We start from the raw sequence: 27,079 nt of genomic DNA on the forward strand, positions 1-27,079 counted from the left end.
AGACAGCTTCAGTGATTATATTCCAGCAAAAAGCTTTCTATTAATCAACATTAATAATTATTATTACAGAGCAATAATCAACAATAATGATTTTATCATGACATCGCAGCTTCATCTTGTAATTAGTTTTAATTTATAAGCCATTACTCTGCGATTTTTGTGTAATTACATGTACATGAGCAGCATTAAACAGTCATGCTTTATTAGTAACAGTCTATAGTATTGTAACTGATTGAAGCAACTGGTTAAATTTAAGCACAGATACATTTGATTAGGTAAATATAAAAATTGCCCCTACAATGGTAAAAAAAAAAAATGCCCATGGGAATCAACTCCAGAGGGCAACTATTGGAAAAAATTGGCCATAAATTAATGGAAAAGTTAATTTCTGACCCTGGTATTGATTAAAATGGTTAAATACGGTTAAATCTAGTCCGAAGGTTAGTTTGATGCTACTAATTGGATTCTGAATGTATCCAATCTCGACCTCTGCCTTTTCTGCGCGGTTACCTGACGAAGGTTCCTGGTAACCTTCACATCATGCCAGGCATTGTCATTAAATTTCCCATTGACGGGCTCCACCAGGGCCTCGAAGGCCCCAGAGCCCAGGTTGATGACCAGCGAGACAGCACCATTCTTCAGCGCCAGGTTGACGTAGTCTGCAGATTTTCCGGTGTGGAGCATCAGTCCATTGCGCTGCAGGGTCTTGAAGGAGAGCGTAATCTCATCGCTACTGCTCTGGATGGGGTTCGGGGACAGGTCGTAACAGAAATACTCTGAACCCTTGAAGGTGGCCACGTACTCTTCTCTCTCTGCAAGAAAATGGAGAAACAAAGCAGGTAAGCTGGGAGCATACCAATGTTTTGCATTATAAGAGATGCATTAATACCAATACATTGCAATATAAAAGTTTATTTGGAAAGCTGAGCAAAATAGGGGTCAATGACATGATTTTTGTTGGCCTATCTATTAATTTATTCAAAACACATTAAAATGCAATTCATGAATGCAATGAAGAATCAAACTTAGGACACATTTTTAATTTCTGAAATAAAATTTTACACTTTTTGGGCATAAAGACGTCAAGGTGATGCAATGTAGCTATTATTTATAAAAAACTTTGTTTGTCATAATCCTTTATTACTATGTCTAAAAGATTATTATTGCATATGAATGAAAACCATTTGTCTGTCAAATCAACAGTAATGTTCTCCAACCAACATGCAAGAAAAAAAGGAAATTACATTCTAGAGGACACCTGCCAACCCTCATAACTCTGTGTCAAGATCAATGTGTCTCTTAAAATATCAGATCATTTTAACTTTTCATTACAAAAGCAAGGTTGTAAAATGCCACATGCATGTGGCTTCCCAAAAGCATGGTATTTATTATACTTATGAAATAATAATTCATGACATTTTAAAAAAGTAACAATTTGTAGAAAAATACATGTAAAAATATTCACACCTGTATTCAAGATTTAAGCAAAATATGAAGTAATTCTTCATATGACATTTTTAGAGTTATTAAAATTGAAACTTTCTTGAAAATGGCATAAAAGTTTTCAAAACCATTTGTGTCACAGAACAGCCAGGTATCCACTCCAGCCAATCCCAGCGCACTCCCTCACCTGAATACTAATCACACACACCTGCAAATCATCTGCACATTCATCAAGCTGACTTCAAAAGCACACACATCACCTCACTCCAGTGTCCAGTCTCATTTATGCGTAAAGGACTCATACTTTACGCCTACGTACTCTCTAGGTCTATTCTCCAAGTGTTATTCCTGTACTTACCTCCTGTGTTTCTTCAGCGTGTGCTCCTTGTCCTCCATCGTCTCTGTGCCTCTGCCACTTACCTGCAAGGATCAAGTGTGTGTGTGTGTGTGCTCCTCCATTCATCCATCCCATCCACAATCTCCTGGTCCCGTAAGACAAAGACTGTTCACCATCCTCATCAGTTCATTAAGTATTCCTTGATCAGTTTACTCACCTGACTCTATACTGCTTTCTCATTGTTGTCAATAAACATCCTGTTAATCACTGTGTGCCGTGTATACTTCCGTAACAGAAGACCGGACCACTCAAACGGAGATATTCTGACAAAATGAGCACTCCCGATCCTTTCAGGAGATTGTGGATTCCCTTCGACGGGTACTCACCACCCGCTACCACGCCCGTCACTACAGCCACCGCTATGCTCTCAAGTTTAGGACTCTCGCTGCAGCCAGCGAATGGAACGATTGCTCGCTCCTAACCACCTATTGGCAGGGTTTGGAGCCTAATGTGTGGTTGCATCTCGCCTCGTATGACGACACCATCGGGCTCAAATGCTTCATCCAGCTATCAATCAGAGTCTCCTCTTGTATGCAATCATGTATGGAGGGTAAACAGGGCCAGCAAATTTTTGCTCCTGTCTTCCGCCGGCCAGAGGACTCCGGGTCAGCCGGGAACTTCATCTCCGGCGCCCTCTGCTGCCAGCTCAACCTCTCGACCATGACCACCAAGACCATCTACCAGGTCCAATCAGTAACTGGAAAACCCTTTAGCCGTAAGCATGTACGCCACAGCGTCGGACCTCTTCAGCTCAGAGTCGGCCAATTACATGAAGAGACTCTCCATCTCCTGGTTCAGGAGGATTCCACTGCTGATGTCATCTTAGGGCGCCCGTGGCTAGTGCAGCATAATCACATCCTCTCCTGGAAATCTGGAGAGATCCTGAAGTGGGGCGAGAAGTGCTTTCCTGACTGTTTCCTTATAACACCTCATCCTCCGACTCGTAATTCCAAACCTCTTCATGTCTGTTCTACCTCCATCGAGAGCCCAGTGGAGAAACAGTCAGTCGACATTCCTTCCTGCTACGCCCCCTTCAGTGACGTATTCTGCCCTAAGAGAGCCTCCAAATCGGCCATGGGACTGTGCTATTGATCTGCTTCCAGGTGAGCCAGTGCCCTGTGGGAAAATATACCCACTCGCCATCCCGGAACAGAAGGCCATGGAGGAGTACATTGAAGAGGCTCTACAACAAGGCTACATCCGCCCTTCTACGTCCCCTGCTGCTTCGAGTTTCTTCTTCGTGGCCAAGAAGGACGGAGGTTTGAGGCCTTGTATTGATTACCGAGCATTAAATAAGATTAGTATCCACTTCCTCTCGTCCCAGCAGGATTAGAACACCTCCGCGGATCCACTGTGTTCACCAAGTTGGACCTCCGCAACGCATATAACATATAACCTCATCCGGATACGTGAGGGGGACGAGTGGAAGACCGCTTTTGTGATACCTACTGGACACTGTGAGTACTACGTTATGCCGTATGGACTGGTCAACCCCCCCCCCTCCGTATTCCAGGATTTCATGCACTAGGTTCTTCGGGAGTTCCTCCACAAGTTCGTACTCGTCTACATAGATGACATCCTTGTCTACTCCCGGAGTATGGCCGAACATCACCACCACGTTGCGGAGATCCTGAAATGCCTGAGAGAATACCATCTGTTCCTCAAAGCTGAAAAATGCTCATTCCACCAAACCTCAGTGCAGTTCCTTGGATACAACATCAACTGCAGTGGCATCCAGATGGACGAGGGGAAAGTAACCGCCATTGAAAAGTGGCCCAACCCCACAACTGTCAAAGAGCTCCAACGCTTTCTCGGCTTCTCAAACTTCTACAGGAGGTTCATCCATAATTACAGCTCCATCGACTGTCCTCTCACCAGCCTCCTGAAAAACAAGCCCAAATCTCTGTCCTGAACACCATCTGCCACAGAAGCCTTCCATCAACTCAAAGAGGCTTTCACCAGCGCATCGCTCCTAATCCACCCTGATCCCAATCAGCCATTCATCGTCGAGGTCGATGCCTCTGCCACCAGGGTTGGAGCAGTGTTATCTCAGCAGCAGGGGACTCTAGCCAGACTTCATCCATGTGCCTTCTTCTCTCACAAACTCAGCCCGGCAGAAAATAATTGATATTGGCAACCGAGAGCTTCTCGCCATCAAACTGGCTCTTGAGGAGTGGAGGCATTGGTTGGAGGGTGCCAAACATCCATTTACGGTTCTCACAGACCACAATAACTTGGAGTACCTACGTGAGGCAAAAAGACTCAATCCATGCCAAGCTCGCTGCGCACTATTCTTTACCCGCTTTAACTTCTCCATCTCCTACCACTAAGGTTCTAAGAACATCAAAGCAGATGCCCTATCCCGCCTACACAACCCAGATGAGATCTGCGACAACCCTGAACCCTTATTACCCAAGGAAATGGTGGTGAGCCCCATTCAATGGTCCTCAAATTCTGTTCCCTCCTCCAATGCCTCCACCAACGCCCGGCCGGGCTGCCAACCAGGTTTGAAATATGTGACCAGAACACAGCGCATTCCTCTTATTCACTCCACGCACTCCTCTCTGGGCACTGGCCACCCAGGGGCCAATGGTACTCTCTAGCTGCTAAGAGATCGCTTCTGGTGGCCCAACATGGCCGGGGATGTGAGAAGGTTCCTACAGGGATGTCCAGACTGCGCCATCTCAAAGAGCCTGCATCTACCATCTGGCAAACTCCACCCGCTGCCTGTTCCCAACCGACTCTGGTCACACCTAGGAGTGGATTTCATCACGGACCTACCTCCCTCAATTGGTAACACATGCATCCTTGTGATTGTTGACCGGTTCTCAAAGTCCTGTCGCCTTCTCCCCCTCAAAGGACTTCCCACGGCCACGGATACTGCTAAACTCATGTTTAACCACATCTTCCGGTACTACGGTATCCCAGAGGATATAGTGTCAGACCGCGGACCCCAGTTCACCTCTAAAGTATGGAAAGCGTTCTTCACCCTCCTAGGTGTGTCCGTCAGCCTCTCCCTGGGTTACCATCCTCAGATGCTCACAACCAGCTTCAGAGGGCTTTACGCTGGTGCAGGATGACAGCCGACCTGAGACGCTCCACTGCTCCATCCTATCAACCAGGTCAGAAGGTTTGGCTGTCAACTAGGGACATCAGAATGCGCTTGCCCAGCAAGAAGCTTAGTCCCAGATTCATTGGCCCCTTCACCATCACGAAGCAGATCAATCCAGTCACTTACCAACTCAGATTACCTCCTCACTACAGAATTCACTCCACCTTCCATGTGTCACTTCTCAAACCTCACCATTCTCCAATTTCTGTCTCCACAGAGCCTGGCCCGGCAGATCCAGTGTCCGGTCTCGTTTATGCGTAAAGGACTCATACTTTACTCCTACATACTCTCTAAGTATATTCTCCAAGTGTTATTCCTGTACTTACCTCCTGTGTTTCTTCAGCGTGTGCTCCTCGTCCTCGTCCTCCATCGTTTCTGTGCCCCTGCCACTTACCTGCAAGGATCAAGTGTGTGTGCGCTCCTCCATTCATCCATCCCATCCACGATCTCCTGGTCCCGTAAGACAAAGACTGTTCACCATCCTTATCAGTTCATTAAGTATTCCTTGATCAGTTTACTCACCTGATTCTCTACTGCTTTCTCATTGTTGTCAAACATCCTGTTAATCGCCATCTCTGTGTGCCGTGTATACTTCCGTAACCATTTGAATCCAACATTAAAGCACCTTTACTTTGTTGTTGACGATCTTGTATGTCATTGACCCTGTAGCCCTCCATCACATAGTAATACAGAGCAGATCACTTACCGTCATCTATCTGCTCCCACACTTACTGGACACAAGACTTGTTAATTTCAAATGACCTACCTTTACAAAGCCAAAAGTCAATCTGAAGTCATACTGAAGGGGTCAAACATAGTGAAAACGCACCACAGTCAATCTGAGAGTGATTGGTTGCTGTCAGTACACGCACACACACCTACGAGATTGAGGTCAGAGCCATCTTGCTCATAAATGAGAACCAAGGTCCTTGATAATGGTGACCATAAATAAAGCAGCCACACATATCAGGACATAATTACCAAATCAGTCAGCGAGACCCATTACTGTAAGCATCCTGGCACAGAACCCATGCGCACACACTCTCACTCCTCTTCCCATTTGCGCAAACAACTCCGACTGTCACCCAGATCCGAGTGTATTTTGGGAACTTGGTTAAAATATTAACTGAAGAGGCGCCCATAAATAAAGTGTGAAGTCCTATCTCTACAGCTACCTTCTTACCGGTAAATACAATTACATTATTACAGAGCAGAGCTGAGTCTACTTCTCATCAGGAATATTAATGACTTTAACAGGCAATTTACAGCAAGACTGAACCAAATTACCATAAATCCAGGAATCTGCAACACAATTAACCTAACACACCATAGGACCAGCTCATTTGCTCTGGAATTATCTGGAATATTCTTAAGATAAACCCTTGAGATATCAACAAGGCTCATTTACTCCATCTCTTTCTCCATCCTTCATCACCCTTCCTGTGTCCACTGTGAGTTAAATAAGCTTTTTGCCTCGGCTGATGAAGTGTGTGTGTGTGTGTGTGTGTGTGTGTGTTTGTGCACAAAGAGCCAAAGGGTGGTGCTGTATCTGGCTCTCTTCCACCTCCTCTATATACCACTGAGTCAGCTATAATGTGACTCAGTGCAGGAAGGCGCCCACAGAGTCGCACCAGCACACACAAACTGGCTTTTGCACCAACACACACACATTGGGCCATACACACATCGTTTCACACAGGTATATATATTGGATGCCCAGAATAACTCCAAAATGGCCTTCAAATCCCCATTTCGATGCCAGTAACAGAGTGCTTTATGAGTCTTTTGTCGCCATCGGTCTCTGTTGTGACTTCCCTGTCCCGTCTCTCATCAGATTTGATCTCTGCAAATACTCTTACAGGAAATCAAATCTTCATCTTCAAGAGTAAATAACCAGGAAAGCTCATTTAAATACAGCATTAGACTATCTGTTGGATAAAAGTGACCTCCAATCACCTCTTCGCTCAATAGCACATAGCAATTTGCTTTGATTTTTGCCTTACATCATATGTATTTTCTGTTTGCCCTTTAAAAAGCCATATCCTACCTGTTGTTATCATTTATTTTTGGCAGTGTCTATTTACACCAACCTGGGTAAAGGCTATTTTCTCTAACCGCCACTGCTCAGGCAATTTACCCTTCGTACAAACAGTGCATTACTTCCATTTGAACTAAATGCAAACAAGATGTTATTTGTTGCCATTTACACTTGGTGGAACCTATATGTACTGTACCTTTTGTCCTGTAATGTAACTGTAGTACATTTTCACATTAGTCAATTTTCTTTGCTGTAATTCAGTATAATATATTTTCCATCCTTTCTCTTCCATATAGGATTAAACTGGCTGTTTTTGATACAGTGCCTTTAAGAAAATATGTATTGAAATGGGCAACATTGCTTGTGTATGAGCTGACAGGTCCAATATGACTGGCACTGCCCCATCTTTCAATAACAGCCTTTTGTAAAGCTTGTTTGACATTCGCCAAATAATCTGCGGCCAAATGTGCCACACAAAATGCTAAGGTAGGTGCTTTTCTTTGAAGGCTCGAAGAACAATCAAGGAAATCAAAAATGTATCATTTGTCTATCAACCTACTGACATTGCATTTGAAGATACATACCAGTCGTGATATTACTGTCTCATCCACTTTCTGCTGCTTTAACTCATATATATTTGGAGTTAGGTGCATTCTGCCATATTTTTAAGCAACATTCTGCTGTTTATACAACATGAAAACTGTCACTTTTCCCATTCAGGTGGTGTCATTTAATAATTTTAAATGTGTTAATGTCTATATTAATAGACATGTCTATATTAATTGATGTTAAGAATTTAAATAATAAAATCCTGATTGTGCACTACCGTTCAAAAGTATGGGGTTGGTAGTAATTTGTGTTTAAAAAAGGTATATGCTCAGCTGCATTTAAAATACAGAAAAAAACAGTAATATTGTGCAATATTTTTAATATATTTTCTAATTGAATACACTTTAAATTGAATTTATTACTGTGATAGCAAGGTTGATTTTTCTCTATCCATTACACCAGTCTTCAGTGTCACATGATCCTTGAGAAATCATTGTGCTGATTTGACACATTTCTTATTATTGACAATGTTGAAAACAGTCATGCCAAACAGCCAAACTTTTGAATGGTAACGCACATTTTATTACTATGTAGGGTCTTCACATGATGTCCACAGTTAAATCTGAGAACTAAACCAGTTGAGAACCACCGCTTTAGCTTCTGTTCGCACTTGTGGAGTGATGCCTTGTATGCTGCTGACTGAGCAATTATCTCTTCATCAGCTTAAATTTAGACAGGAACGTTGGGGGCAGCACGTCTGTGGGCTTGTTACCTCAAAGCTGCTACAGGCGACAGCCTGTGAACGCCAAACACAGCCAGTCAAGCATTGAGAACCCCCATGCTACAGGAAGACAAGCTGTACTACGGTTTCCTGTAGGTTCCCCCTCACCGTCTGAAAGAAGAGCTTTACAAAAGCTGTTATTTAATGACTCCCAAGTAATGGTGGGGTATTAAAAAAACAAAAGAACATCTGACAATGGTGTCAACTTTAATTATCTGTATTGTGCTGCACGTGATAAACACAATATGACAGAATTTGTCTAATTAGCAGGACTGCAGAGGTGATAATGAATTAATATATATTTTTTTCTGTTTCAACAACAGACATCTCAAACTCATTTTGACATACCCATATCTTATTCCATCTGAGCCTGAGCATTTTTATATATATATATTTTTAAAATGGACATTTTGATTAATTTTAAAAATTAATTTTGTAATCACATTATACAACTGCACAATCTCCAGGGGTCTCAGCAGCAACAAAGCCAATAATGCTTCACAAAACAGTCAGCATTAATAATTGACGCTGAGCATAAAACTAATTAATTTGGGGCTTTTAATATGTCCTTATAAAACTACACCAAAATGACACTGCAAAATAAAATCTGAATGTGTCTAGTTAAGAAAATAAAATAAAATCACAGCAGCTTCTCTAACAGTAGACTGATTTTTAACCATCAGTGAACGTTTGGTGTCAGACTGAACATGGACTAAGCGCCAGATAAACTGTCAAAGCTGTCTACATTGATTTTTCATAAGGTGCAAGTTCGCTCACAGTTATGGGAAATTAATATGTAAGACAAAGTAAAGCAATTTCAGCACTAGCCCACAGACTTCGTAATCTGTAGAGAAATACTGCACTGTCATTGACTAAAGTGTAAATGATACACCTGTCATCCATGTACCTCCGCGGCCACAGCTAGCTTGTGCATTTATTTTATCTATGCTTTGATTCTTCCTCTCTTTGTGTTTCAACCAAACATCCTTTATAGGCTCTCCAGAGGTATGTTATGGAGAATCACATATAGCTTTACCACCAGGTTCGCGCTGTAGGGAATACAAGAGCGGAGATAAACGACAGTGGGGCTGAAAGGGAGACTGAGGCTCTGGGCACAGATAAATCTAGTGGGAGGATACACTTCTTCAAGCTAGCCCACTAGATCAAGATTACTTACAAACCCATTCAAGTAATAGCTTAGCCACTTGTATTTTATCTGCTTGAGAAGGGGGTGAGGGTAACAGCATACCATTAAGCACAAGCTATCATGTTTTTTATTTAATAATGATGTCAAACTGGACAACAGTATTAAATCATGCATAAATCATCTAACTGTTCGGGGTTTCAAATCTCTTTCTCTTTCATTCTTTCCAAATGTCACGTTTAATTCAATGAGTTTCTTGTCATTTCTTTGAAATAATTTCTGAGGGAAAACCGTTAAATATTGTCTTTTTTCTTCCATGCATAAAAAAAAGTCAAATGGGTTTGGAATGACATGACTTCATTTTTTGGCTAAACTAATTTTTGAAACATTTTTGTGTGACCTGCATAAAACAATGTGATCTTTTTCTAAATAAAAACCTTGCTGCATTGTTGTAATGCTGTGAAGAAACTCCCTTCAAATCTCTTGGAAATATTGAAGTTGCAATGCATTCTGGGGAGAAGCAGAAGCAATTAAGTAAACTCATATTACATGCATGTGTATTCACACATTTTCTTTCTCTCTCTTCCATAACACATCCACTCTTTCTGTCATTTAGCACCAGCCTTTACTTCGCCTCTCTCCATTTTTCACACCTTCTTTCCCTGAGCCTCAAGCCTTAAAATTCGGGCAAAATATTGTCCTCCAATCTAATTCATAGTAGGTGCAGAACATCCCCAAACAATTTGCACTCAGTATGTGTGTGTGTGTGTGTGATTTGTATGTTAATTGTGTGAAACTCACCTCACCTACACAGGATTAAATGTAATCCGTTGTAATCTGAAGACTCAGTGTGGCATAAGATATACATTAGATATACAGTTCTGCATATATATTATGTATATATTTATGTACTCTTCGCAAGATGTTTCTAATTGTGTTGTTTACTACATTATTAGTACTGCCATAATGAAAACCTTTTGTAAACTTTTGAACATAATATAAATGTAATAATATACATCAAATGCATATACAGCATATACATATATATATATATATATATATATATATATATAGGTAATTTTATTTGGTTAATTATTTATTTGGTCATATTTTTATTCAGCAATGACTAAGACTGCATTAAATAGATAAAAAGTGACAGTAAAGACATTAATAATGTTTTCTATTTAAACACTTCTATTAAAAAATAAATGCTGTCTTTTTAACTTTTCATCCGTAAAAGAAAAAAAAAATATGTTTTCCAAAAAAAGATATTAAGCAGGCCAACTTTTCTCAATATTGATAATAATAAGAAATGTTTCTTCAGCACCAAATCAGCATATAAAGGTCATGTGACACTGAAGACTGAAGTAATGTTTGTTGAAAATTCAGCTTTTTCCATTACAGGAATAAATGACATTTTAAAATACATTAAAAATGGAATGCAGTTATATTAAATTGCAATAATATTTTACAATACTACTGTTTTAATGTATTTTTAAATTCAAATTAATGTGACCTTTGTGAGCACTACAAACTTCTTTCAAAAACATTGACATTTTATAATTATTAAATAAATATATCTTCTGCAGTTTCTTCAGGGCAATACAAAAAAAAAAAGTATTATTAACCAGTTACACTGTAAAATGATTTTTTTTTTTAAGTTTATTTACAGATTATTGAAGTATGTTTTACAAGAAAATATTATTTCAGTAACACTTCAAAATTTCATGTTTACTTGTGTTACTTTTTTTGGTAATTATTTGTGAAACTTACTAGCAATTTCTGAGTGGAAATTGTTTCAAACCAAATCCTACAGAAGTGTATGTAAACCAAATGTACAACACTGCACATCCAGTATGTATAGGGGCTATAAGAGTAAAGGAGAGGAAAGGTCTAAGTGGCTCCTAGTGAGCAGTACACTCACTCAGGCGGCTTTGTTTTGCCACTGGAGATGATAGCACAGTGAGTTAATGAGAGCAGCTCCAAAGCCGCAGCCGAGTCTCAATCTAACAACGGCAAGAAAAACAACAGGAGTGACAACAACAGAAGATAATAACACCGCAATTACCCAAGCTAAATATATACCGGGGGCTATGGACCGTGGACAGCAACGATGCCATTAAACTGACTCTGAGGTCTAGTTACACTGCCAGTGAGCTCTTTCAGCAACTAAGAAGTGCCTCAAGTACATTCACTGCATCAACTGACATAATATAAATACATATCGTCGGATAGCAAGGATCCATTACGTCCATAATTCCAATTAATTTCCTTGCGTGATGTTTTTTTCCCCCCAACGTTCAGACAGAGCGCTATATTACGTGTGACAAGTTTATTCAGCCTGCTCAGCCGCTCCGACCTTGATAAGGCCAGTTATCAAAATTTCTCCATCTCAGAGCGCAGCCGAAACCCGTCAAGCTATTCTGAGCTGGCGGTACGGAGAAGCGTTTCACACTCGACTGGCCACAGATGTGTTTTGTTGAATATTGATTTATTGTTTGATTGATTATTCCTCACATCATAAATCCGCCAGTGAATGGGATCAGACGGCGAAAGACACAAAAAGCACAAAAGACTGGCTGGCTCATTATTTCGGATGTTGAGGCAGCTATACTGTGGATGTCGTTCAATCTGAAATTACAATGTCTCCAAATGGCAGCGTTTCCATTTTAGGGAGAGAAATTATATTTGAGTCTTTCTTTGCTGAGATAAGAGCTCATATCTGGTAAAAATAAAATTGGAGGTTTTGGAATATCATTCTAATGACTCAGTATTGATGAGACTGAAAGCACATCTTTTACAAAATGGTACAAGCAAATACTGTGCTTTTCCACCTTAAAACATGAAATGCATAATCAATTTTGGCAAATGATCTTCTATAAACATAATTCATAATGTGTTTCATTCAAAAACGGCAAGGCTGGGTGCTTTTTTGAGGTTGAAAATGCATTCGCTCATCTGAGATTCACAGCAAAAAAAAAATATCCACGTTTCATAGCAGCAGTGTTCATGAACAAGGAGTCCGATTATCATTCCGAGAAATGGCACTATTAAATGTCTTCCTATATTCAGCTGTGACCAGACACCTTTAGCTAAACGCTCCAAACACATATCTCTCAAAAAATAGCCGTGAATCTGTGGAACATGCAGCACGAAGTCACAACTCACTTCAAAAACGCTCTATCCACCTCCACAGCACCTCATTACAGCCTTTCTTATGCAAATGCGAGGAGACAAACCGGCGTCACACAGACACACAGCCTGCCGTCCTACAGGCATCTCTTCCTCTCCTAACGAATCCGTCTCAACTTTTGAACTCCCTTTCTTTATCTCTCTCTCTTTCTTGCAGGTGCATGTGGAGGCTCAGCGTTTTTAAACGCTGGCATTTTCTAGGACACCACATTAAATCGAGAAGCCCGTGGTTGAGTGACGTAAAATCCTCAGATCTCATCTCAATTTCACGGAGAAGATTCAGTTCATACGGCATCTGGAAACCAGCCAAGGAGATGAGAGAAAACAGATTCTTCCACTAACGTTATTTATTTCACAGCTCTTCTCGAGAAACCCGTGCGGGCACTTTTATTTTGGAAAGTCCTCCTCCATGCGTTGGGACCTGTCCGACCTGTCAGAGCCAGCTACCTCTCTGGAGCATCAAACCAGCAGCCAACCCTCTCACTCAGTCCCTGCCATATGTCCCAGTGTTCTGCCAATTCCTTGCACACAAGACCTCAGAGCACCCCATTAGCGAAAGTGAGAGAGAGAGAAAGAGAGAGAGAAGAGGGGGAGATGGGGAGTGAGATGTGGTTATAAACATACATTGAGAAAAACAGAGGTGGGGAGATGGAGAGATCAGCAGAAAAAAGAGCATCAGAGAGAGCAAAAGTAGAACAGAAACACGCTGAACAGAGTAACAGAGAGGATCAATCAGGAGAGAGAAATAGAGAGAGACAGTGCAAGAGAAAGATAGATGTTATAGGAACAGTTCGAATGAAAATTAAAAAAAAAAAAAACTCCTCATCCATATACTTCCATATCCTTATTTTTAGAAGTGGCATAACTGCTATCCAATGATTCACCTTACTATATATTATTAAAATAGATAAAACATACCATAAAGTGTATCTTTAGTCATCAGTCATGACTCAATAGTTATTATTTCAGGAATCGGATTATACTGACTGTGCTGTATGTTTTTGATTCATTACAAAGAACCGACTCAAGGTCATTCATTCAGGAATTAAACTGCACTGGTTACGCTGTATGCTTGTGATTCACTAAAAAGAACCTGCGTGTACAAGTAATTTATTTGGGAATTGAATTATACTGCGTGCTCTGTATGTTTTTAATTGACTAAAAAGAACCAATTCAGAATCCTTCGTTCAGGAATTATATACTGGTTGCACTGCATGTCTTTCACTAAAGTGTCACTAAAAAGAAAAATCACTAAAAAGAAGTGACTCAAGGTCATGTCAGGGTTCTGGATTGTCTGTGTGTGTTTTTGCTCCCTGTGACCCAGTTTCTCCCTCATGTTGATCGTGTTAATTTGATTTCAGGTGTGTCTCATACTTCCCCAATTATCCTGTGTTTAAAAGCCCTAGCCCATTCAGTTTATGTTTGTCGGGTCTACTTGTTGGATATTGTGTGTTTCCTGTGTTCCTATAGTGGATTTCCCCTGTGATTCAAGTATTAAAGACTGTTAAACGTTTCCTCGTTTCCCTTGTGCTGCTTACAACAGCGAACCTTGACAGGTCATATGTTCAGAATTTGGACCACACTTGGCTGTGCTGTATGCTTTTGATTCACTAAAAGGAACCTGCTTGTAAAACTCATTTATTTGGGAAATTGGACTTCACTGGTTACCCAGTATAATTTTGATTCTCTAAAAAGACCTAGCTTATAAGAGTAATTTATTTGGAATTTGGGCTATATTGGTTATGCTGTATGTTTCTGATTCTCTGAAAAAATTGGCTTGTAAGAGTCAAGTGGCTTGTCAATTTTGTGCTGTACAGGCAGAATCAGTAGAGGTGTTCCACTGCAATTGAAGTAGCAATTTCCGGAAACTCTTTTGGAGTAATTCAGTAATTTAGTACATGCAAACAAAACGGAACATCATTTAATTACGGAAAAGAAAGCCAATGATATTCTTAAACAAAAAAACTCCATTTGTGTCCAACAGAAGTCAGTCAGTCATGCAGGTATAGAATGACACAAGGTTGAGAAAATGAGAGAATTTCTGTTTTTGGGTGAACTGTTCTTAAAAGAAAAACAGGAGGTGGGCGTATATAGACTGTCAAGATTCCCACGGACAGAAGGAGAGATTGTGAGAGAGGTGTTCTTCGTAAACTCAGTCAGAGCTCAGTGCTGGATGAGTGTAATTTGATGTTATCGTCAGACCGTGAATGTGGATACATGGGTCTGTGCTGATATTGAATAACAGCAGGGAGGAAAGCTCAGAATCTCAGTACTCAGAGCTCTACCCTCTCTGCTGAAGCTCTCCAGCATGGACGCAATATGGCATACAGTCCATACGTGCCAGAACAGCTTCGCAACTGATCAATGCGCACACGTACACAAACACGCGCGTTCATTATAGACCTTCCCGTCACAGCAGAGACTGCCTATAGAGCCAGCATGCAGCACTCTCTCATCCCTACTGCATATCAATGCTATTACCTCAGACCTGTATTTCCACAACTCTGCAGACCGCTAAAGTAAGCTCTGTTTGACGCTGTGTGGAAAGCTGTCCTCTCAGCACTGGTGTATTTTTAGAAGCTTGAATATGATAACGTAACAGCTCTCTGCTAGTTTCCGTCTTTAAATGCATTTCTCTGCTTTTGTCAGTCAGACTGTAGGTTATCGATCCTCTACATTTACACCAGATCTGTGTAAGGTAACCACTAATGGAGTGACCACATCGTTTGTACCGTTTCTCCCAGGTGTGACCCTCAAAGAGCTGTTACCATTTCTTCTCTCCTTTCATTCATGAAGCTCAGTGAACTCTATATGTAGGAGTCAGTCTCCCATGCTAGTTCACACTGCATCAAAATGGCATTTGCGAAAATGACAGTTGTGCTTGCCAATATTCTATTATTAGACATAACACGAGTAAGAATGCTGGTGTTGCTGTGGTGATACTCTGGCCAATAGCACAACTATGATATTACATTCGCACAATATATTTATAAACATGGCGTTAATTTTGAGCGACTTAAATTTTAGGCATCATACTGCCAGTTGCTTACTTTTGCTTGGCCACAAAAATAGTTCAAAATGAAGCACAGCAGAAGGAATTAGTTGAGCAAATTCAATGATTCACTCATAAAGAACTTGTTTAGTTCCAGAATGAATCAGTGTTTAGGAATGGATTGGTTGAATGATTCACTCATAAAGACACGTAAAGGCAATTGTTACGTCTCTGACTGAATCAGTGTTTTTGAGCAAATTAGCCAAGTAAATGGTTTCCTGACTCACTCACGAAGACAGTCACTTGCCTGTCTAAAAATCTGTCTTGCTTTAAGATGACTTGAGAAGCACAACTGTATAAAATGTGTGATCACAATTACCATTTTCAGCGAGTTTTTATGGGTGAAATCCAGTCATTTAAATAGGTACAGTAAAAGGAACATATATTTTTTGTTAATCAAGTGAATCTACTGCTTGGTTCTCTGTGAGTTCAGCTTCATACATTCCCTTACAAAATTAACCATGGATTTACATAGTAAATTATTAGTTAAATCATGTTAACCACAAATTCACCAAGGTTGTGCTACACTATCCACAGTTTAACCATGGTATTTGTGGTAAAATGGTTCTTATATAAAAATTGTAATCAATATGCCAAAAATAACATGGTTATTACATTTTTGCTCCAATAAAACCATGGTTAATTTTCGTAAGGTTGCTACCCAATTGACAACAGACAATAGACATATTTGCCATTGTAATATTGTTGAAATTTTACCACATCTTATAGCAGTAAGACTTGTTTTCACTGAATAGAGCTTTGTAGAGCTTCCCCACTGGCAAAACTGTTTTGTTGTTCTTCTTAAATTTAGTTAAATGTATGCTTAAAAGAGAGAGAGAGATAAAGAGAAAGCCAGCAGGGTAAGAAAATTAAATTGGGAAAAAATAAACATTCAAGACATTCTCTTATGCAATCTTGTTTTAAGGATATTCAAATTTCACTAGATCACAAAACAAAAATACTGATTAAGAAAATGTTTTGCAGTTTGTTGGGTCAGTGTGAACCAGGCATAGCTTTGCTTGCTCCCTCTTTTCTCTCCTCTCACAGAAAGTGTGCTCGCTTCTGTCGCTTCTGTAGCCATTTTACAATCCATGATGGAAGACTTGATGGTTAGCGCTGCAGCGCTGCACACTGCTTCACAGCGAGACGGCACCACCCGAACACACTGCAAAATGTGATTAACACATCAGTGTGCTTTACACATGCGCCCTTCTCCTCCCATTTTCCAGAGAAACTACAGACTGGGGAGGGAAGGAAGGAAGGAGGGTGTCGGCAAGCCCTGATGGTAATTGTTGGTGCAGGGGAAAACAAGAGCAGGTTGAGACAGCTGGGAAGGGAGACGCAACCGCTCATTTTCTGTGCGAAAGCTCCCCTCCGTGCTTAACAGATCAAAGAAGGGAATTTAATGGACCACCCATAGAGTCGGATGACAGCGTAGACAGGACACGGGACAACTCCGCTTCAGAACAACCAAGTCACCGCATCGTAAACGCAACAGAACGTTCTCCCAACTGAAGACATCAAAGTGTACTTGTACCTTATGGTGGATATGAAACACTTAGTTAGAGCACAGAACTACCTTTCATTTCCAAACACCAGCCGAGACAAACAAGACGATTACGCTCGGGTCTGCATCTCCTCCTCCTGAACGCCACGGTAATCAAATTCTCCACAGCGTGAAGACCGAAAGCAACAAAACGCCAAAGCTACTGGAATGATAAATAGGGGACCGAGTAGGTTGGCAGGAAGACTAAACGACGGGATGAGGCAGTTGAAAGCTACACCCTCCTCAGGTAGAGGTTCAGTCTCACTCCGGGCCCCAGCTTCCTCCATCTCCATATACACAGACGTAAACACACGTAAACACCTCGGCTAGGGCTTTATGAATGACTCCTGATCCATAAACACACACACACCCAGAGACGAGCTGAGGGAGCAGCCCTGCCGCTCTCTGATAAGCTTCCCTTCCTTCTACCTTCACTTCATCTACATAATTCTGCCTCTGTAAAATATGCAATTGTTCATTTCATGCCTCAAGTGTTTATGTGCTTATATAAGTTAAAGGAGAGACTGGGGCTTCTCTGTCTTTACTTCTCTCAATCTCCTCGTCTTTAATTTTCTCTCAGACACTTCATTTCATTTTTTCATATTGCTCGCTGGAATAAATCATGGAGCATTTGAGCAGGGCAGTCGAACAGGCTTGTGGAGTGACAGAATATATGGTGTTACAAAATCAGGATACAGAAAAGGTAACTGTATTTTGTCAGAATTACATTAAATTTGCATAATCAGATCATAGTTACATTTAAATGACCATTTTAAGTGTATAATGAAAAAATAAAGTACTCTGGCTCTTCTCCAGGCTCCAACTTCCGTTTCTGTCCACCACTCACAGTGAAAATGAACTGTGAAGTCCAATGTTACAATGATACAGATTTCTTTTTAATTTTCTATTGATTAATATATATTGAAAGAAATGTGTCATTGTTTGATTGTTTTCAATATTGATAATAATAGGAACACTTCTTGAGCACAAAATCAGCATATTAGAAAGATTTCTGAAGGATCATGTTACAATGACTGAATTAAATTTAGCTTCGCTTTCATAGGAATAAATTACATTTTTAAAATAGAAAACAATTCTTTTAAAATTGTAATATTATTTCACAGTATTACAGTTTTTTTTACAGTGTTTTTGATCAAATAAATGTAGTGAGCTTTGAGAGCTTCTTTCAAAAACATTAAAAAAAAAATCTTACCAACCACAACTTTACTTATTTTTCAAGGAAAATATCTAAAGATCTTTGCAAAAGATAACACTTTTCATGCATTGTATATTAAACATTCGTGTACTCTGTCTTGCTGCATTAGCAGAATTGTTTTAAATTTGTTTTTATAAAATAGTTTGGATAGTTCGGGTCCTTCATTATGATTGGCTGAGGACATTATAAAATACTATATAACCACACCTGTGACCTCATTACATAAGTATTACTGTGCTGCTGTGTCTATTGTTTTCAATTAATTCTTACATTTTCATTACTGTGTGTTTAATGTAGGAAACTTTGCCAGATACGTATATGTATATGTAAAACTATCACAAACAACAGCAAAATACACTTTTAGGACAGTCGTGGTCAAATGGATAGAGAGTCGGACTTATAACCCAAAGGTCGCGGGTTCAAGTCTCAGGTCCAGCAGGGATTGTAGGTGGAGGGAGTGAATGTCCAGTGCTCGCTTACATTTTCAATACCACGACTGAGGTGAGACACTTAAGCAAGGCACTGAACCCCCAACTGCAGCATTGGCTGCTCTGGGTGTGTGTTCACGGTGTGTGTGTTTGTTCACTACTCACTGCTGTGTGTGTGCACTTGGATGGGTTAAATTTGTGCAGAGCACAAATTCTGAGTATCGGTCACCATACTTGTCCACACGTCATGTCCTTTCCTTTTCCTTCCTTCCTTATAGAGATATTCTCGCGAAATCAGCCTTTTATCTTATGCAGAGTTGTTTCTCAAGTAAATTTGTCTAGTTTTAACGTCTAGTTGTCTGTCTAGTTTTAACGATTTTCAGATATTTCAACCTGAAAGTTAGACTTTTTGCTGTGCAGAAATGCATTTAAAAAACAACCCTCTCATCTCTGCGGTCATCTGTGAATGTTACCTGCACAGCTCGGCTCTCCCGATGGATGGAAGGTGACCTGGCTTGTAGCCCCTGCAACGCATACATTTTTAAAGTGACTACTGGCTGTGCCAACACATGCTTCACTGCTCAACATACACACACGAGCACAGCCCCCGTCACTTATCTCATCCCGCATGGCTGCTCTGCTAACAAAATCGCTCTCCTCTGTCACAGTTTTCAAGCTCCTGCATTCTCTCCTGTCTACTCCGTTGAAAATAAATAAATAAATACAACAACCAAAGCCATGCATTTACAGATAGAACAGAGTCGAAAGACATCAGTGGCTTCGATTGGATGGACATCTGATTGGGCTTTGACAAAAAGAAAGTAGAAATCTGACATTCATCTTGGTTGACTTGCCTCCACAGAAACCGGTTTCTGATTTCAGGGCGCAAGAAATAAAAGTTATCTCTCACAGCACGCTTCAAATGGTATCCAATAAGAGTGAAAATGTAATTCCTACCCCAGCCCCTGTAGGTTTGTGGCGAGTTTGCGGTCTTACAAATATTGTTGTATTTGTAATGGGAAAGCCATTATCTTGGTTCGGCTCCTGAGGCAAGATTTTACTGCTAAGATGGGGGGGTGGGGTGTCGGGTAAGGGGCTGATTTAATGGCATCCACTGTGAGTAACACTCGGTGTGGAAATCTCAACAGATGTCATTCCCTCGACAGCAATCATCACAGACGTGCGAACCATGCAGCAGCAAGTGTAATACCGTGACAGGCTGTCAGTCAAATATCACTGTGATAATATGAGCACGGGGAGGGAATGAGCAACTCAGTCATTTATCATGGTACGTTATCAAAGATCAACATTGTCCTTCTGAGAACAAAAGGGAGAGATGGAAAGATCTAAGATACACAATTTACATCCCACCGGAGGCGATAACAGATGTTTATCGCCATTCTGAAAAACACTGAATTCTGTGCTATTTTGTTTGTACATTAACCCAAAATAATGTAAGAAAACTTTACACAAAAAGGAATGATAGGACATGATAATTATAGAACGTATAGAAACGTATTCACAAATTTGTCATTTAGTTGCCCTTTCCTATTAATATCAAATAATAAATAAATAAATAAAAACAAATAATGAATTTACTAAATATGATTTCTTATGTGCACATTATTGTTCAAAAGTTTGGGAGTCAGTAAAGTTTTTATTTACTTTGAAAGTGCTCATGCTCACCAAGGCATTTATTTGATCAAACATACAGGAAAACTGTGAAAAATATTACAATATTAAATAACTGTTTAATATATTTTATAATGTAATCTGTTCCTGTGATGTCACAGCTGAATATTCAGCAGGTTTTTCTCCAGTCTTCAGTGTCACACGATTCTTCAAAATCATTCTAATATGCTGATTTGGTGCTCAAGTAACATTTAATAAAAGTATTACTGAAAAAAAAAATCTAAACACTAAACATTTGAACAAGAATGTATATATTTCATTTATCAGAAAACACCATTTTGTGACTAAACTGGGACTGGCCAATAGAATCACACCATAAACGTATCCACCCTCGAGTCATTCAAAAGTCAACGCTTTGTTCTCATAAAACAAAAAAGGAGCTGCTCTTTTCCATATATTAAATATACATGGTGTTCACAGGAACACTTGGCATGCTCAACAAACCTATTTCATATTGCAATAATTAAAATAGTTATTGAACAAATTACGGTAATGGCCTCTGGTCAGAATCTGTCTAAGGCACCAAGCGAACCTGAAGCGCTACTTGAACCCAAAAACATAAATGAATAGGTGCATGACACCTTAAAATAACCCAAAACAAACCCCCACAGCATTAATTGCAAAGATGCTAAAAGTAGGTGACTCCTAACAGGAACGCAGCAATGAGAGGAGGGTGGGAGATGTGACTGACACACTTGCTCTATTATCAGGCTCTCCAGATTCAGACCCAGACTGCGCCGTAGTGCGTGAGTCACACGGCCCCACAGCCCAAATTGGCAGTTTCTTTGAGAGGGATTGGGGTTATGACAGTGAACCAGTTTCATGGAGAAATGGAAAAGAGATTATATTTCACCCCACCTATCGAAGCTCTCAGCGCCAAACAGAAGACAATTTACAGATATTCACACACAAACACAGACACCCTCGAAACATGTGTCTGACAGACAGACACACTCATTCCTGCGGCTGTCTGTCATTGTGAATTCAGACACCCACTCGTGTTCTCTCTCTGACACATATAGACACAAATAGACAGTTAAGAAAATTTATGTGTGTTTTAGTCAGTTCCCTGTAGAGAGTGAGCCAAGTGTGGGGAAAAAAGTACATCAGCTGTCATTCGCTAACAGAAGTGTTAAACGGGTCCCAGTAAGATGCACGGCGTGGTACAGTAAACAGATGTGAGGTTGAACCCAGCCTGGGAGAACAAACTTCACAAAGCCACTATAGGAGCTGCAGCCGTGGCCATTCCATGCTGGGAATTTACAGCCGTGTCATTAGATCAGACTGCCGGACATAAAGCATCACTGAATCAATCTCGGCGAGCTGTCGGCAGCCTGGTAAACACTGCGGACGCTGGCGGACGCTCCCTATTATGCTGGGGATTAATGGTGTTGACAGAGTATTAACTCACATTGAAAGGTAAACAGGAACACTATGGAGAAATGCCGAGGCCGACACTGAGCCAGGCTTCCCAGAGGATAAATTCTTTCCTGAACTCAGCAGGTCATGAAGGAGAAAGGAAAAAAACAGAGAGAGAGATAGTTGGGAAAAATCTCATATCTTTGGAAAAACAACGATCCTGGGATACAGAAAAAGAACTGAGTGAAAATAGAATGACAGATTGTGCAGGGGTGAGAATGCAAAGGTTAAAAAATGCTCTGTTTTGTATGGATATCTCATCCCGTTCTCCCTGGCCGTCTCAACGGGCACGCCCAAGGTCGCTTAGTCCACTCTGCATGCGAGCTGACATCGGCCTTGGCTCTCTAAAGCCAATTGACCAGCTGTCAGCGCTGCTAGGAGAAGAAGCAGCCCCAGTGGTCACCCTGAACAGAGACGGCCCAGCGCAGGGCCAGTGTGGATGTCCGGCGTGACTGGCAGGTCAGGGCTGAGACTTCACAAGGGACGCCCAGTCAATGTGCCGCAGTCAATGCTTCCGTTGCTGTTTGGTTCCGGTTTAATATCAGCTGATTTCGCTGATTTTAATGCTATGCTTTGTCACCCATTCTTCTGAAGTTATGCACTCCGTCTGATCGCTACGCAGTGAATGGACACTGTACAGACTTTGGGTCAATGGCCACAGGTTTTAATGAGCTGTGCTAAAAGGCTGAGATGTTCCAGAAGCCAGCCAAAAACTCCTTAATTACCTGGCACTGTATTCGTCTTATTCAACAGCAAAGAATGCTGAAAGAAGATACACAAAAGACCGATAATATGCTCGCCTAACAAGAGGTAAACAGTCCTAAGCTAATGAACTAGCCAAGGCTGCTATAATGAAATAGCCAGTTTTTTCAATATATGAATACACGCGTTACATCTGATGAGCAAAAGAACAGAGATCAAACCAAACTTAAGCAGAACTATGTAGGAAATACACTGTAGGTACACTGCAAAAAATAATTGTGATTTTAACAGTAAAAGACAGCAAAAATGCTAAGCCTGTTAATTGGTTAAATAGTAAGTTTCAATAGTATATACAGTGAATAACTTTCATTACATTTAATGTAATTACAGGTTAAAATAGTGTTAAAATAACGGTTATTATATAATTATATAATTTACAGTGAAAAATCATAAATGGACCCTCTCTGAATTCCCTGCATTATTTTTCACATTTGATGTTTTTCCATTATAATAACTTTCTTCTTAGTTTTTTCTTATCAGTTGTGTACATTAGGGTTTTATCTCACATCTACAGTAATGTTGCTAAATGAATGTTTATTGCATCCTTTCAGTGTCATGTGTGTTACCATGATGGTGTTTAGTATTTGTGTTAATGACACACCTTCTATGTATATTAGTACTTTTCTTCTCAGCTTGTGGAAAAGCTGTTGATGAACTTTGATTCATCATGTGAATTTCTCATCACCATCTATTTTTGGTGGTTATCAGTGTATTACAATGTTACAAAACAGATATTAATCCTTCAACAGGATGGTCAGCATTATATTATATAGTATTATTATAATATTATGTTATATCGGTTAATGAAATATGTTTTTTTTTTAACTGTGAATTTAAGTTAAGTCTGTAAAATCTAAAATTTTGCTACCATGTTTTATTATTTATTTATTTTTTTACGGTAAAGTTCTGGCAACCTGCCTATATTTGACCGTAAATGTCACAGGTTTTTTTTTTTTTTTTTTTACAGTGTATGTTAAGGAGCAGTCAGTTAAGGGTTGTTTACAGTAAGGACAATAACTATAATAATACCTATTAACTACAACATTTTAATACACTGTAAAAAGTGATAAGTTGACTTAACTTAAAAGAAATTTAGGAAACCTGTTGCCTTAAAATTATTAAGTAAATAATAATTTAAAAAAAAATAAGTTAAGTGAATTGTCAAAATTATTATTTACTTAATTTTAAGGCAATGGGTTTCCTCAATTTTTTTAAGTTAAGTCAACTTATCACTTTTTACAGTGTAGTAGTCCACATCACAGCTATAATAATATTGACACAGAGGAACAAGGAATCACTTTTTAGAATATTTTCTATCTAACAATAATCAGCAGCCAATCAGAGTTCACCCAACGAACATTTGAAATGGTAGACAACATAACTGTAGTGCGTACTTATAATCAACAAAACATTACTGTGCATCAGTATATAGTTATTATCCTTATAGTTCTTGGTGTGAATGGCCATTTAAACAGCACTGTCATGGACACTAGTCAAAATACTGTATGGAAATGTTTGTTGTTACAATCTTAACCAATCAGAATCAAGTTTCCAGAATGACTTCCTTTGAATAGGATCGCAGTTGAGCCAGGTCATAATTGGTCACTCAAAAATGAAAATTCTTTCATCATTTACAGTCACGTCACTCCAAATCTGTATGACTTTGTGAAAGTCATAGGGGTTTGGAATGACATGAGGGTGATTAAATGATGACATAATTTTCATTTTTGTGTAAACTGTCCCTTTAAAGACTTGACCTCCGTTTTAGCTGTTTTTGACTAAATGTCATTGCTTGTTGAACTACTTCAACTGTGTGTAGCTTGTAGCCTAGCAAGTAGCTTTAGTAACACAGTCAATAGCAGCCACACTAGTGCATTACTGGACATGTGCGATATAACATGCATTGCATACGAATGTACGCTGCTCCACTTTGCTACACTAGCCTCTAGATATACCTTCACAGCAGCCACTTCCTCTCACTAACAAGTGCGTCAACACACAGTGGAGCCAACCAGGCCAAAAGCGCTTCAAAAAAGATCAGCACGAGTGATAATGACACTTTGCTGCCAAAAAAGGAAAAATAAAACAACGACTTGAGTTACCAGCGGGCCACATAAACTAATTAGAAAGTGTTGCCTTGGGCTTATCATGTTCAAGGGAAAGTGTTTGAATCTAATGAGAGGTTTAATATCAGCAAACAGTGCACACAGCACAGGAGAGGATAACAGCCTTTGCTTTAGATCTAAAACCATAATACCAGAGTTTATCTCTCGTTTTCCCTTCTAGACTAACTGCACCCTTTGATTGCATGTGTTGGGGGGTTGCAGAAGGTGCCCCATTTTGGAAGGAATCGGTTTTGTCTCCATGTGAGTCATGAATCTCAAATAGACTCGTGCATTGTGTGAATACAGATATCAGCTCATCGCTGTTCTAAAGTGTGAAGGCAAATATATTTATCCAAAGCGCACACACTCGCACACATATCACACTGGGGGCCTACGCAGCGCATGGTGCACCACAGATAAAGGGTTTAACATATCCAGAGAGTTCCAGCAGGGATGGAGTGGCTTTCCTTTTTTTTTACGCCATGTTTGGGTTACATTCACATTCGTCAAGACTTTTATCTGTGTTAGCTCAGTCTCCACTCCAGGGAAACAGCACAGCCTTCTCCACGCATACTTGCACTTCTAGGGGTTAAATTGGCCCAGAAAGGCATTCCGCCACCTCCAAATCGATAAAGAAACAGTTTGTCAATCCATTTCATTACCTGCATGATTCTGTTTTTGTCCAAGTCACAAATCTCCAACTAGGGAGAATTTTCACTCAAAAAAATCGTTCAAGTTTGTTACATTAAGTATTATCCTCCGCTCTAGTCAGTGGGGACTCCACTCATCTGCATCCTTTCTGGTCCAGTAAAATCACAAAATAAAGTGCAACCTAATGAAAAAAAAAAAAAGTACATACTGTGTTTAGGATTGTGGCATGCTGGTATCCCCAACAAGATGTGTTTACTAGCTAAACCAGCAAGACGGTCAACCAGCTTTGCAAGGTTATTTATACAGGTATATGCTGCACAAATCCTACAAAACCGTAGCCTTGTATAGCTAATATAAAGATGGGGAAAAGACACATAAAAGTCCATTTTAAAAAATGTAAAAAATAAGGAATTAAATATAAATATGTAAATAAGTTAAAAAAAATAATTATTATATATATAATTATTATTTTTTATTTATTAATTTTTTTCTTATTAATTAATTTTTTTTTCAAATGATTTACTTATAATGTATTTAAATATAATGTGAAAAAATATATACATTTCATTGCAGCATGTGTGATTTGTTACATTTAAATTAAATACACTGAACAAAATTATAAACGCAACACTTTTGGTTTTGCCCCCATTTTTCACGAGCTGAACTCAAAGATCTAAGACTTTTTCTATGTACACAAAAGGACTATTTCTCTCAAATATTGTTCACAAATCTGTCTAAATCTGTGTTAGTGAGCACTTCTCCTTGGGCGATATAATCCATCCACCTCACAGGTGTGGCATATCAAGATGCTGATTAGACAGCATGATTATTCCACAGGTGTGCCTTAGGCTGGCCACAATAAAAGGCCACTCTAAAATGCGTTCAGTGTAGTACAATATCATACTATATACTGGCTTTATTAAAGCCATCCGCCACCCTGCTCTGGCATCGACTATCAAAAAAATCCATATTGGCTGACCACTAATAAAAACAGAAGAAAAAGAATACACTCTAAACTAAAATAACACCATGCAATCAGTATTCAGTCAATGACATTTCAACAATTCAAACAGAGTGTTTTTGTTTTTTTAGTTATTTTTTGCTTGTAAACAGCATAGCTACCATCTAAACCAGCTTTAACCAACATAAACCAGCTTAAAACAGCATGGAAATTCATGCTGGTTTAATCTTATAGCTGCATTTTTTTTTTTTTTCCTGCGATCAAGTCACTAACCATACGGCGCACATTCCCTCCAAAATCTCAGGTAAGCCAGAATGAAAAATAGACCATCATGGTCACATTTCCTTCACATTAGCTTCAATGAATTCATTAAGTGCAAAGGGATGGACTTTCATCTGTCTGCCAGTTGTGTGGACCAAAACAGATGGAAGAGGTCAGGAATGAAATGTGTCCACAACACACCCAGGGAAGACTTCAACGACTAATTCATTTCTCGGTTGCTGGGCAACCTCCCCCTCTGGTGAACCTGAAGGAATGCGTCCAGCTGGGAAATTTGCCTGCATGCTAATTGACTTATTTGATTTCCTTCGC

At 39.8% G+C, this 27,079-nt stretch overlaps 1 protein-coding gene across 15 annotated transcripts in view; it reads right to left on the reverse strand.

Annotated features, from left to right (window-relative positions):
• Positions 1-27,079, reverse strand: part of nrxn1a (neurexin 1a) — a 172,798-nt gene that overhangs the window by 100,544 nt on the left and 45,175 nt on the right. For all 15 annotated transcript variants that reach the window (XM_058794223.1, XM_058794222.1, XM_058794219.1 and 12 more), the window contains one exon: positions 511-812. In XM_058794223.1, the coding sequence (XP_058650206.1) occupies positions 511-812 (302 nt within the window). The remainder of the gene's footprint in view (positions 1-510; positions 813-27,079) is intronic.

This window comes from Onychostoma macrolepis, chromosome 12, assembly GCF_012432095.1.
Source record: "Onychostoma macrolepis isolate SWU-2019 chromosome 12, ASM1243209v1, whole genome shotgun sequence".
NCBI lineage: Eukaryota > Metazoa > Chordata > Actinopteri > Cypriniformes > Cyprinidae > Onychostoma > Onychostoma macrolepis.